The sequence below is a fragment of the Drosophila obscura genome, unplaced genomic scaffold (genome assembly GCF_018151105.1).
Source record: "Drosophila obscura isolate BZ-5 IFL unplaced genomic scaffold, ASM1815110v1 contig_179, whole genome shotgun sequence".
Classification (NCBI taxonomy): domain Eukaryota; kingdom Metazoa; phylum Arthropoda; class Insecta; order Diptera; family Drosophilidae; genus Drosophila; species Drosophila obscura.
Genome location: NW_024542766.1, coordinates 5,941,980 through 5,955,193, shown reverse-complemented (window position 1 = coordinate 5,955,193; position 13,214 = coordinate 5,941,980). Strand labels below are relative to the sequence as shown.

At 43.5% G+C, this 13,214-nt stretch overlaps 3 protein-coding genes across 3 annotated transcripts; 2 read left to right on the top strand and 1 right to left on the bottom strand.

Annotated features, from left to right (window-relative positions):
- Positions 1–5,735: 5,735 nt before the first annotated feature.
- Positions 5,736–7,557, bottom strand: LOC111081825 (UDP-glycosyltransferase UGT5-like). Its single transcript, XM_022377974.2, has 2 exons — positions 6,810–7,557; positions 5,736–6,747 (listed from the first exon to the last, which is right to left on the bottom strand). Exons 1-2 carry the CDS (start codon positions 7,493–7,495, stop codon positions 5,847–5,849), a joined length of 1,587 nt encoding a protein of 528 aa, XP_022233666.2. The 5' UTR covers positions 7,496–7,557; the 3' UTR covers positions 5,736–5,846.
- A 519-nt stretch (positions 7,558–8,076) lies between these two features.
- LOC111074861 (UDP-glucosyltransferase 2-like) lies at positions 8,077–10,007 on the top strand. Its single transcript, XM_041592334.1, has 2 exons — positions 8,077–8,822; positions 8,892–10,007. The coding sequence occupies exons 1-2, from the start codon at positions 8,128–8,130 to the stop codon at positions 9,790–9,792; spliced, it is 1,596 nt and encodes a 531-aa protein (XP_041448268.1). The 5' UTR covers positions 8,077–8,127; the 3' UTR covers positions 9,793–10,007.
- A 1,178-nt stretch (positions 10,008–11,185) lies between these two features.
- LOC111074838 (UDP-glycosyltransferase UGT5-like) lies at positions 11,186–12,935 on the top strand. The gene is made up of 2 exons (XM_022367799.2): positions 11,186–11,903; positions 11,968–12,935. Exons 1-2 carry the CDS (start codon positions 11,221–11,223, stop codon positions 12,926–12,928), a joined length of 1,644 nt encoding a protein of 547 aa, XP_022223491.2. The 5' UTR covers positions 11,186–11,220; the 3' UTR covers positions 12,929–12,935.
- The last annotated feature ends 279 nt before the right edge of the window (positions 12,936–13,214 follow it).

The window sequence follows — 13,214 nt, the reverse complement described above, 5'->3', positions numbered from 1 at the left end:
ATGGGGGAATCGCAAGAATTATGGTAGGGTAATCTACATAAATTGTTATCCCAAAAAAGTCTCTAAAATTTATTCAAAATTATCTACTAAATGCCGATTAAATCCCAGAAATCTTTATATTTTTAAAAAAATTTGTATTTTAGGGGGTATCTTTTTAGATAAGACTCAAAATACCTAAACAATGTGCAATATTTGAGGAAATTCTCAAATTAATTATCATAGAAAAAATCTTTTAATTTTCCTTTTTTTTTTAATGCATAAAATTCATACAAATAAATAAAAATTTAAATATATACAATTTCGTACATCAATTGCTTATATATCCACATAATGGAACACACATAATTTCACATATTTCCATACAAATATTCAATTCGAAAGATGCCTCCTAAAAGTCAGAAAGTTCTCCCATTTTGGTGGCCCTTTCACTTTCATTTTTTTTGTGAATTTCCACTATGTTGCCCAAAGTTATATTCCCATATATGACCCGCATTGAAATTCATTTTTGCTCGTACCAACTTTTCTGTTGTGGAACGTTTCCTGAAGCGATAGGCGATGTTCTGTTCCCTTTCCCACAAGGTATTGAGTGACCTTTCCCTTACTTTACTTTCCTGCAGCACAACAAGCAGCAGCCAGTGCAAGCCATAACTTATATTTACAGATACGATATGAAGCCGAAAAACTAATCAGAATGGTGGACCATGTGTCCTTTAAACAGGATGTGGAACCAGGATGTGGATGAGGATGCGAGGATGTGTTTGTTTTGTTTGTTTTTTTGTTTGTTTGTTCTGCTGATGCTCTTGGCCATTTGCTCTTTTCTAGTTTGGCACTCCCCAACCTGCCTTACCCTGGCCTGGCCATTCTCTCATATCCTAGCAGCATTTCTAGTGAAAGTTTATTTCATTTTTTTCGCTCTCACTGCTCTCTCTCTGTCTCTCTATCTGCCTTTCCTGCTGCTGTTCCTGCGCTGCATTTGTGCCTGTTGCCCGCAAGTCAAAAAGTTTAAAATGTGTCATATATTTTTTTGGTCTTTTTTTTAGCTTTATATATCTGCTCTATTTATGGGAGAAGGGAGCGCATACTGTACAGTGTAGCGTCGTTAGGTGAAAGGTCAGTTTGGGTTAGCAGTTTTGGATTTCGCAAAGTTGCCTGTTGCAGACATTAAAATTGAAATGTCATGAGCATTTTTTTAAGTTTAATGGACCATAATAGGGGGACTCAGTACTGATCCAAAAATTACAAAAAAAAAAAAACCAGAGTAGCAGAAATTATATTAAAACTATATTTTCTATAGCTGTAGTTATTGTCTCTGATGACTTGCATGTAAATTGAAACGCTTAAACTCTGATTGCCTTTTGGCCATGCCATGAAAGAAAAATCCTTAAACATTTTACAACCGACTCGAAGCGCTTGGCCGCGCTGCTTTAACGTTAACTTCAGCCACTCGACCACAGGACACTGATGACCTATCCACAAAATCCACATCCACAGCCCTCTAGCGCCATCCCATCCCATACCCCCCTCCCCCCAACAAACCCAGTGCCAATCCCAATGCACCCACTTTTCTTAGTACAACTTTTGGTAGTTTTTGATGCCCTCGCAAAAGGGTTTTATGACTTTGAAATAAAGCAGTTGAGACCTACTAAAGTGTGCTATATATTATTGCTGTGTATAAAAAACAAAGAGAAAAGCGAAAAAGATTATAAATTCATCTCTCTTGCTCTCGTAGCTGAAATCAAATCACTATAAAATGGAGGTAAAATAGTACTAATCGTTGGAGACACAAAAATCTTGACTGAGCAGTTTCAAGTAGGTTATATTTTTTAATACAAATGTTAGAAATTACAAATGTTAATCCAATATTATACTATATTTAATTAATTTAATGGAACTGTTACCTTGATATCATCAACTTATAATAGCAGAGATCATTTTTCAAGTGCTTCCAAGCTTTCGGTTCTTATAGTATATGTAATAACAGTCGTTATTTCTTCTAAACTTGCTCTTCATTTATTGCAACTCTCGCTATGAAATAATCTACTTATTATAGCCGAAATCATTCCTTAAGAGTATCTTCGTCGTCGACTTCAAATGTAGCCTCTCTGTCATCCGTGTTTTTTTTTGCAGCTTTGCTCCACTCTTAGAGAGAATTTTCAGAGTGTTTTCGTTGCTTCTTTTTTAGTTTTTTTAATATTTTTGGTGTTTTTTTGTTGTTTTTTTTTGCTTAGTTTGGCAAAAACACGCAGCGACCATTTTTCATATTTTCATTTATAAATTTATTATAAAGCCAACAGCAGCAGCAGCAGCAGCAACAGCAACAGAAGTGGGAGCTAGAGCTCTGAAGCTCTGTGACTCCTGGAAGCGCCGGCCTTGGGGCTGTGTGGGGGGCTTAATAGCCAGCTTTCTATGGTGCTCAGGGCCTGCGATGTTCTGCGGTTTAGACCTCGGCTACTTTGGCATTTATTTTAAATTATAGTTGGGTTGTAATAACTAATGCTCAGACCAGAGAGTGGCAGCACAGAGAGAGAGAGAGAGAGAGGGGGAGAGTGGGGACGACAGCTTTTGGTTGTACACACACATACGGAAAATTATAGACATTTTCTCTGTTGTGAAACTTGTATTTAGCTGCTGCTACCCTTTAATAAGGATAGAGGGGGTAGTGGCGAGAGGGTGGGGGGGCATTTCAGAGTACATTTCTGGTACATGACATAAGCTCAGTGTCTGTGTGTGTGTGTGTGTGTGCAGAAAAAGTTTTTTCTTTTTTGTTTTTTGTTTTCTAATTAAATTTACTGCAAAATGAATGTAAAATTCAACAAATTTCTCACCCAATGCATAATTATGAAAATTCCTGTCTTTTAGAAAGGGTATGGTTGGTGGAGTAGGGAGGTGTGGAGGGTGGGAGGAACTAAGTTGACATTTTTCGGTTGCACTAATTGAAAATTCCTCAACAGTGGGGCGGGGAGTCGAGTCGAGTCGTGTCTCTTGTGCCCTGTGTCCTACAGCTGACAAGGTTTCTCAAACATTTTCCCAGTGTCTAAATTATATGCCACGATTAATAAATAATGTCAATCGATTGGGCAGGACCACCCACTCTCTCTCTCGCTATCTAGAAACCCCCCCCCAAGAAACCCCCAAATGAAATGTAAGTAAATATGAATGAGTTTTCGAGTTGGATGTTAATGAAATATGAATAGAGGGAAGACCGACAGCAATCATGTGTCCATCACAGGGAAAACTTTTATTTTTCTGCCAAAAACAGAAGCAGAAAAAAAGGGTGGCAGGGTGGTCAGGAAGGGAAAAAGAATGGAAGGAAAAAATTGTAATCGAAAACCAAAGTGAAAATGAAGCCTTTACCGCGGAAAAACCCCCACAAAAAAACTGCTGGCGAAACAAACAAAAATTACAATGCTTAATTATGAAAAGTGTTTTTCTCGTCCTGGAAATGTGGGGAGCAGCAGCAGCAGCAGCAGCAACAAAAGTGGGGACGGAAAACGCACATGGAAAACATGGGTTAATGAGCGAGAATTATAATGAAGTATTCTTGGTGGGGGTGGTGAACAAGAACAAGAACAAGAACAACCCTTGCGGCACCATCACTGCTGCCAAAGCCGTCGCATGTGGGTCATTGGTGGCGTCCCATCCCTCTCCCGGGGGTCACCCTTCTAATGGGGCTAATCAAATATTTGACATTTACTTTCGGTGGGGCTGTCCTGGCTGTACAGACTGCCAACGTTTTCTTCATTAAAATTGAAGTGTTGTTGGAATTTTGTAAACATTCCATCCACCGGCACATGGTATATCGTATGGTGGGGCAGGCGGTGCGGCTAGATTGGAGATCCAACACTTGTTTACATGGAAAATACATACATATACCTAAATATATATATTCTAGACCCTAAATTATTGTTGTACTTTAGGTGTAGCTGCTTGAATTGGTCAGTGAGAGCTGGAGGAGCCAAAAGACCTTCAAATGGGTGGGGGGACGTTGAAATATTATCGATATTTGAATGCCATATTTAACCATAGTAGAATGCTAATAAACTCATTAAAACTCAGTAAAAAATTCATTCAAATAGGAATAGGAATAATAGGTAACTAAAAGGCATTGTGATGCAATTTATGTAACTTAAAAATCGATATTATAGGCGATGTTGGATTGAACACCGATAAAGGCCTTTAAAAATGATTAATTTTTTCATAATTAATAAGATTTATCCATTTAATACACAAAATAAACTATTTGATACGATTTTTATAGAAATTTTATGTGGATCTTTGATTATATCATTGAAAAATCTATATAAAACTGAATTAAATTAAATTTTTTTGTTTACTATTTTACTATTTTTTAAATTACTATTAAATTGATCGATACAGGCCATAAAAAATTTATTGAAACGTATTTTGTTGATACAATTTATTAATACATTATTTTATGTATTTATTTATTTTTTTTAAATTTATTTTATATATCTAAATAATCTTCAAACATTATTCAACTACTTATCAATAGAAGATCATCCATAAAAGAATATAATTACATTAAATGTAACCTTTCAGCGCTTTAAATCTTCAAACAAAAAGCCAGGCAACAACAGTTTTCTGTTTCTATATATCCCCCCATCACTCTTTCTACATCCATCCATGCCATGTAAAACTGTGTTGAAATCAATCGAATAAAGGAAAACTCTTCACAGATCAAATCCAAATTGATGCACAGATCAAAACAATAACAGAATATGGGGGAGATGGACATGTACGGGTGTATGTGGTGGCTATATTCCAGGTTCAATGGCAAAAATTAAACCAAAAGAGGAGAGACAAAGGACACTGGCTGCGGAAATGCTGAATGCGGGCTTTGGTTTACAGCGACGACGACATCCACGATGAATGGTCTGCGGACAGAGAGTCCAGAGCTCATGTGGATGGGGGAATGGTTAGGGAATGGGTGGGTGGATGGGATGGGACTTCTTTCGGACAGGACAACAACTGAGTGACCAACACACAATGGGGCGAGGCCGCTGCCGACGGGAATGATGTGAGTTACGCGCCACAGAGCCGATAAATATTTATTTGCATGTGTGTGCCCTGTGTGCGCCCTGTGTGCGCCCTGTGTGTGGATGTGGTTGTGGCCCTGTGCGTGTTAATTAAGAATTTGCAGGGCAGACAGACGATTAAATGTGTATGAAAATGTGCACACGCCCTTCAGGGGCATCCTCCCCTACTTGCTGCTGCTGCTGCTGCTCCTCCTTCTTCTTCTTCGGCGTCACGCACATGGAAAACCATTAGTTCTGAAGGAAAAGCGATGCCAGGGGGATGGTACATAAATATACATATGATGATAATGTGTTGTAGCGGGGGGGTGTAGTGGAGAACGGGGTACGGAAAGGGTTTTAAGCGGCAGATAATCGAATAAATTAATGGTATGCGCCCAAATGAAATATATATTGATTCATGCTGATAAATCTGCTTACATCTTTTTGGCGGCAGGGGAAAAAACGTTGTGGGGTCTACCAAGATAAGCGAATTCTTGAGAGCTCTTTGATAAGAATTATATGAGTCAATAGTAATCGGTAATTGCAAACGTTGCGGAACTTTAAAGGCTGCAGAACTGTAGAGATTCACAGTAATTCATAAGAAAGCATATTAGTTACACTATTCATTTTTTGTTGTTCTTTTCCTAGTCTTTGTATTTTTATTTCACCACTAAAGAAAATATTTGTATTAATTTAATCAATTTATTTACTTATTCGTACTTAAATTTACTAGTATAACGACACTCAAGGTACTGATGGAGTAATTCTACTAGGAGTTTGGCGGTAGTTTCTGTTTCTGTGCCTCACATTTTACTGCTTCTTGACCTTCTTGGGCTTCGAGGAGAACTTCCTGCAGATGAACTTAATGACAGCCTTCGTGAGCAGCAGGAAAACGACTGCAATGATGGCCAGCAGAGCGTAGATATCCAGGTTGTTGGCTGCTATGAAACTCATGTGCATCAGGGGACTCTGCAGATGGGCGGCGCCATGGTGGCGGATAACGTACTCGGACCAGTAGATGACCGTTTCCCGGGCGGTGAGTGGACGATCGCGGTAGAGCTGGGAGAAGGTGGACACCGTCTGGAAGTACTTGGGGTTCGAGAGGATCTCCTCGATGCCCTCGCGGAACGGCTGCTCCTCGAGGGTCAGGAGATTGAGCGTGAGGCCAAAGCCCTTCTTGACCATCCCATCGGCATTGGCGGGCTGGTCCCCAAAGACGGGAAGGGAGAGCATGGGCTTGCCGTGGTACTGGGCCTCGGTGAGGCCGCCCTTTCCCGCGTGATTGATGAACAGCTTGATCTTGGGATGGGCCAGGATGTCGTCCTGTGGCAGCCACTTGGAGTAGAGGATGTTGTCCGACTTGCCGGGGGTCTTGTCCAGGTCCTCCCACTTCCAGATGACCCTCTGCTTCAGCTTGGAGAGGACATTGAACATCTTTTGGACGGTCTCTGGGCTGAGATGCTTGCCCTGCACATTGGAGCCCAGACTGAGGAGGATTGCCCCGTCCGTGGCATTGCCCAGGAACTCCTCCATGTTCGCGGGGAGTGGAGCGGGCGTATCCTTGATCTGAATGCCACCAATCTCGATCACACCGGGAACATTGGGCCGAACGGGTCCCTCGCTCAATGCGTGGGAGGCGAAGAACACGAGGGAGGTGTTCTTCATCATCTCTGAGTACTCGGGCATGTTGGGATCATCGCCAAAAAGCTCTCTGTGTGGAGTTAAAAGGGAGATGAGTAACTTTTCTGGGGGCTTTTCTGTTCCTTTACTCACTTGTAAGACTTTTTGCTGCGCCTCTCAATCAATTTTGAAAATACCTTATAGCCGAGGCCCATCACGTATCCACTGAGGCGCTGCTTAAAGGTCATGCCCTTTCCCTTTTCCACCGAATCATTCATACCGGGCACATATGACAGCTCTTCCGGATTGCCAATCAAATAGTTGAGCAACAGGCCCGGCGGCATGGTGGCCACAACGATCAGGGGGGCCTGCACCTTCTGGGCAAAACCCATCTGATAGTCGTTCAAGGAAAAGCCCGAGAGAACCAGATCAAACCTGTTGTCCTTGTTTAGGTAGAGATCTCGCACTCGCGGATCCTTCAGTGCATCTTCCATTTTCTGTAACATAAATCCCATCCGTCCGAACATGCGGAACATGGAAACGAGCATATTCCTGTTATTGTACTTGGATATTTCCGCAAACAGATCGTTCAAGTATTGGCTCGCCTCCTCGCTCAGTGGCACCTCAATCACACGGATATCCTTGTGGCTGACCGCTGACTTCAGTACAGTCACCACTGTGACATTGTGCCCGCTCTCGGCGAGCGCCTTGGCCGCCGACATTTGTATAATCAAATGGGAGGGACTTAAGCTGGTGAAGAGTCCCAAAATGTTGGCTCCCTGAGTGCCGCCGATAAGTGCGGCGACAGCAGCTACCGCTAGCAACAAAATTCGCACCATTTTCGACCTGTGTGTGTCTGTGTGGGGGAGCAGGCAGCCTACTTCTGGCTAGACAACTGCCAGCTCGCGGCTTATATTAACTAAATGTGGTAACACACTTGAGGTTTGCCGCGATAAGGCGTACGTACGCTACCATTTCGCCATAAAATTTGTCCATTTCGTGTTTAACAATTTCATTTAAATTTAGATTTTTGGCTGTTATCAAACATAACGAATGATTCGTACCCCAAAGAGAGAGAGGCACACACAATCGTCACGTAGAGCGAATATATAAATAAGCTTCGGGTTGCTCCTCGTTTTACACAAACAAAATCCACAGATAAACATAATGTTTAGGCCGATAAGAGCCACATTTTTCTTATCAACATTTTTGAGTGCATTTCACGCACGAAATGGCCAAAAATAATTGCGAAATGTTTTATCATTACCTAGCACAACATTGGAGCACAATTGCACACACACACACACACACACAGGAGAGGGACTGGCAGCCCGTTATCAGGGCCCCCTTTAGGCAAACCTGATTAGTCATCCAATGTCAGCGCGAAAATTGTTTTCACTATAAAGCAGTGCCAGTGCGGCGCTATATCGACAGTCCGCCGGTTGCCTTACAAACGTCCACATACGTCGCTATGCTGCTGAACACTACGCGAATTTTGCTGCTGGCCGTGGCCGCCGTCGCGCTTATCGATGGCAGTCAGGGTGCGAATATTCTGGGTTTATTTCCCAGTCTAAGTCCCTCCCATTTGATCATACAAATGTCGGCCGTGAAGGCGCTCGCCGAGAGGGGGCACAATGTCACTGTGGTGACTGTGCTGAAGCCGGCAGTCACCCACAAGGACATCACCGTTATACGTGTGCCCCTCAGCACGGAGGAGGCGGCCGAGATGAGCGCCATGATAGAGAAAATGGCCAAGAATGAGAACAAAAATATGCTAGTTGCCATGTTCCGGATGATCGGACAGATGGGCTTTATGTTCCGCAAAATGGCAGATGCCCTCAGGGATCCGCGAGTGCGAGATCTCTACCTAAACAAGGACAACAGATTCGATCTCGTTCTGTCGGGTTTCTTCATGAACGACTACCAGATGGGTTTTGCCAAGAAGGTGAATGCCCCCCTGATCGTGCTGGCTACCATGCCACCGAATATGTTGCTGAATCCCTTGGTGGGCAACCCCAACGAAATCGCTTATGTCCCGAGTATAAATGATGCCGTGGAAAAGGGAAAGGGCATGTCATTCAAGCAGCGCATCAAATGCTTCATTATGACCGCTGGCTTTGGGGTTTTTGCCAAAATAACAGAAAACCGCAACAGAAATACATACAAGTGAGTATATCCCCCTCAGAAAACCCCCCTGCCAGGACGTATACTCATCTCCCTCTTAACTCTCCGCAGGGAACTCTTTGGCGATGATCCCAACATGCCCGAGTACTCAGAGATGATGAAGAACACCTCCCTCGTGTTCTTTGCCTCCCACGCATTGAGCGAGGGACCCGTGCGGCCCAATGTTCCCGGTGTGATCGAGATTGGTGGCATTCAGATCAAGGATACGCCCGCTCCACTCCCCGCGAACATGGAGGAGTTCCTGGGCAATGCCACGGACGGGGCAATCCTCCTCAGTCTGGGCTCCAATGTGCAGGGCAAGCATCTCAGCCCAGAGACCGTCCAAAAGATGTTCAATGTCCTCTCCAAGCTGAAGCAGAGGGTCATCTGGAAGTGGGAGGACCTGGACAAGACCCCCGGCAAGTCGGACAACATCCTCTACTCCAAGTGGCTGCCACAGGACGACATCCTGGCCCATCCCAAGATCAAGCTGTTCATCAATCACGCGGGAAAGGGCGGCCTCACCGAGGCCCAGTACCACGGCAAGCCCATGCTCTCCCTTCCCGTCTTTGGGGACCAGCCCGCCAATGCCGATGGGATGGTCAAGAAGGGCTTTGGCCTCACGCTCAATCTCCTGACCCTCGAGGAGCAGCCGTTCCGCGAGGGCATCGAGGAGATCCTCTCGAACCCCAAGTACTTCCAGACGGTGTCCACCTTCTCCCAGCTCTACCGCGATCGTCCACTCACCGCCCGGGAAACGGTCATCTACTGGTCCGAGTACGTTATCCGCCACCACGGCGCCGCCCACCTGCAGAGCCCCCTGATCCACATGAGTTTCATAGCAGCCAACAACCTGGATATCTACGCTCTGTTGGCCATCATTGCAGTTGTTTTCCTGCTGCTGACGAAGGCTGTCATAAAGTTCATCTGCAGGAAGTTCTCCTCGAAGCCAAAGAAGGTCAAGAAGCAGTAAAATGTGAGGCGCAGAAGCAGAAACTATCGCCAAACCCCTAACAAAATTACTCCATCAGTACCTTGAGTGTCGTTATACTATTAAATTTAAGTACATATAAGTAAATATTATCGTGTATTTAGAGTTGAAATATAAATAGATTTGGTAGAAAAAAGACCATGAAATTGTAGTTAACAAGAGATAAGATAACAAATAATAAAAAGTAATAATTATAGCAGCATAAAGCATTACGTTTGATCAAACACGGCTCGAGCTCACTATAACAAAAATTCCATTCCGCTAAATTCGACGTAGCATTGCAAAGTTTGGGTTGATCCAACCGATAACAAACGAACTTTATGATTCGACAAGTGTAATTGCAAATAGTAAATTGTGTTTGATCAATCTCCTTTTCCTTTTACACCTCACATTCTGCAGCAATGTGTTCGAGTTCGAGTCCGAGAGCAGCGCCACGAGCAGCTTTCGCCCAAGATCAAACATGTTTGATGGCCCCATTCAGATTTATCTCTTGGGTTCTCCTTATCTTTGCTTCAGCCCATGAATGGGCTGCATGAATTAATGAGATTTGCTATGAGCCAAAAACCACGCTGATTCACCCTCTATTTTAAGCATTCTATAAATTGTAGCAATGTGGAAGATATTCACAGATAAACTACAAACAAAAATATTCTTTTTCGAAGAACCAAAAATACAAATCTGCCACCCAATAAAATATTGTTTCCAAGCCAAAGTACACAGACAAATCAATGAAATACTCCCAAGTATACATATGTATTTCTAATACTTCCTCATAGTTGCATTGTTATAATGATTAGGCTGTTCTCTAGTATAGAATTAATCAAACTACCTCTTCAGGCTGCCACATGTTAAGGTGGCCATTGATTATGTTATCAATGGGATGATTAAAGTAGAGTCTAAAAGATTGTAAATAATGTGGAATACCTTGGCTACTATGACTCGTATGATAGCAGCAAAGGCTGTCTTATACGAAAGGCTACCATTACTATAATAATAATAGTACTATTATTATTATCATGGAATAATATAAATGGTTCTTTTGGGGCAAAAATATAAATGACTGCTTTTTGCTCATTGTTAAATAATATTCATTCTATTCTATTTGTGGAGAGCGAAACTGTTGCTCAAGTCAATGACAGATAATGCTTATCATCGTGATTTAAATTTGTTTGGAATTCTACAGCCCAGCAGCAGCAAGTTTTTGCATTAGTTTCTTCATACAGCAGATGTTTACAGCGCTCAAAAGATTAAGAAACTATTAAAAGTCGCAGCAGACGACTGTTTAATAGCCGCTCGAGCTGATAACGCTTATCAGAGGGATTTCTGTTAAGGGGAGAAGCCAGCAGCCAGCACCAACACCTGTGGCAAGCTCCCCCCGATCAGTTGACTTTCAGTTGCTCGCGTGATCAGATGGCCGTAAAATTGAACATTCCCTTGCTGTTGCTGGCCCTGTTGGCGGGCGGCAGTCAGGCTGCCAATATTCTGGGACTCTTCACCAGTTTGAGTCCCTCGCATTTGGTCATTCAGATGTCAATGGCCAAGATACTGGCCGAGAGTGGACACAATGTGACTGTGGTCACTGCCCTGAAGCCGCCGTTTCTGCATCAATCCATCAATCATATTCAAGTGCCACTCAATGAGGCGGATGGCAAGTCCTTTGGCGCCCTTGTTGCGGGCATGGCCAAGAGGGATACCAGCAATCCGGTCATTTCCATGTTCTTGGCCATGGGCTCCATGCTGTCGCTCTTTGGCAAAATGGAGGATGTCTTGAGGCACCAGAAGGTGCAGGATCTGTACGAACAGCCCGACAATCACTTTGATTTGGTCATCTTGGGTTACTTTATGAACAGCCTGCAGCTGTCGGTGGCCCACAAGTTGAAGGTGCCACAAATAGTGGCACTCTCCAATCCGCCCGTCCTGCTGGGCTCTGTCCTGGGCAATCCCAGTGAAATCTCCTATGTGCCATCCCTGAATGTGGTCGTGGAAAAGGGTCAAACGATGAGCATTTTCCAGCGTTTGTTGAACATATTCGGCACTGTGGGACAATGGATATTTATGCTGGCGATTGAGCATAATAATGACAAAATTTACAAGTGAGTAAAAGTCCAGTCCAGAAAAAAACCAAGAGAAATACTCATTTAATGGCATTCCCTGTAGAGACCTCTATGGCGATGATCCCTCGATGCCACGCTATGAGGATCTGTATAAGAACATTTCCCTCATATTCTTTGCTTCGCATGGCATCAGTGAGGGTCCCATTCGACCCAATGTGCCCGCTGTGATCGAAGTGGGCGGCATACAGGTCAAGGATCAACCAGATCCTCTGCCCAAGGATATAGAAGAGTTTCTAAACGGCGCCACAGAGGCACAGGGCGCCATTCTGCTCAGTCTGGGCTCCAATGTGAAGGCGGAACACATCCAAACGGACACCGTGCAAAAGATGTTCAATGTCATCTCGAAACTAAAGCATAAAGTCATCTGGAAATGGGATGACCTGGAGAATACGCCAGGGAAATCGGCGAATATTCTCTACGCCAAGTGGCTGCCACAGGACGATATCCTGGCCCATCCCAAGATCCGGCTGTTCATTACCCACGCGGGCAAGGGAGGCGTCACCGAGGCCCAGTATCACGGCAAACCCATGCTAGCCCTCCCAGTGTTTGGCGATCAGCCGGGCAATGCTGATGCCATGGTCAGTCAGGGCTTTGGTCTGTCTCTCAGCCTCCTGACCCTCGAGGAGCAGTCCTTCCGCGACACTATACTCGAAATTCTGGACAATCCCAAGTACAATCAAGCGGTGAAAGCCTTTTCCTCGCTCTACCGCGATCGTCCTCTGAGCGCTCGTCAAACCCTACTCTATTGGGTGGACTATGTCATCCGGCATCATGGTGCGCCGCATCTGCAGAGTCCGGTGGTGCACATGAGCCTCATAGAAGCCCATAATTTGGATATTTATGCCTTGCTTTTGGGCATACTATTTATTATTTATTGGATTAGCAAGCGTTTGCTTTGTGCCATTTGTAGGAAATTTGGTACAAAAAAATCGAAGAGTCACTTAAAAAACAAAACCAAAACGCAAAAAAAAACAATAAAGTCATTCAGCAGTCGTAAGTTTTGATAAGAAATTGAAAAATTAGTTTTATCTGCTCTGACTAAATATTCTGGCTAGACATTTTGGTGCTTTCACGTGGTTTTTGGGCGGAATTCTTATCAGCAAAGGCCATTTGAATGATTATAAATGTGATACTCAGTTGAAACATTGTTTCCCTGTTGTTGGGGCACTAATTGGGCTATTGAAGGGTGTCTGAAAGGTAGGAGATTATTAAACTACTGCGGAGAGCAGGACATAATTTCTTAAACAATTAAAATATAATATTACAATATCAGAAATCGTTATATGAGAC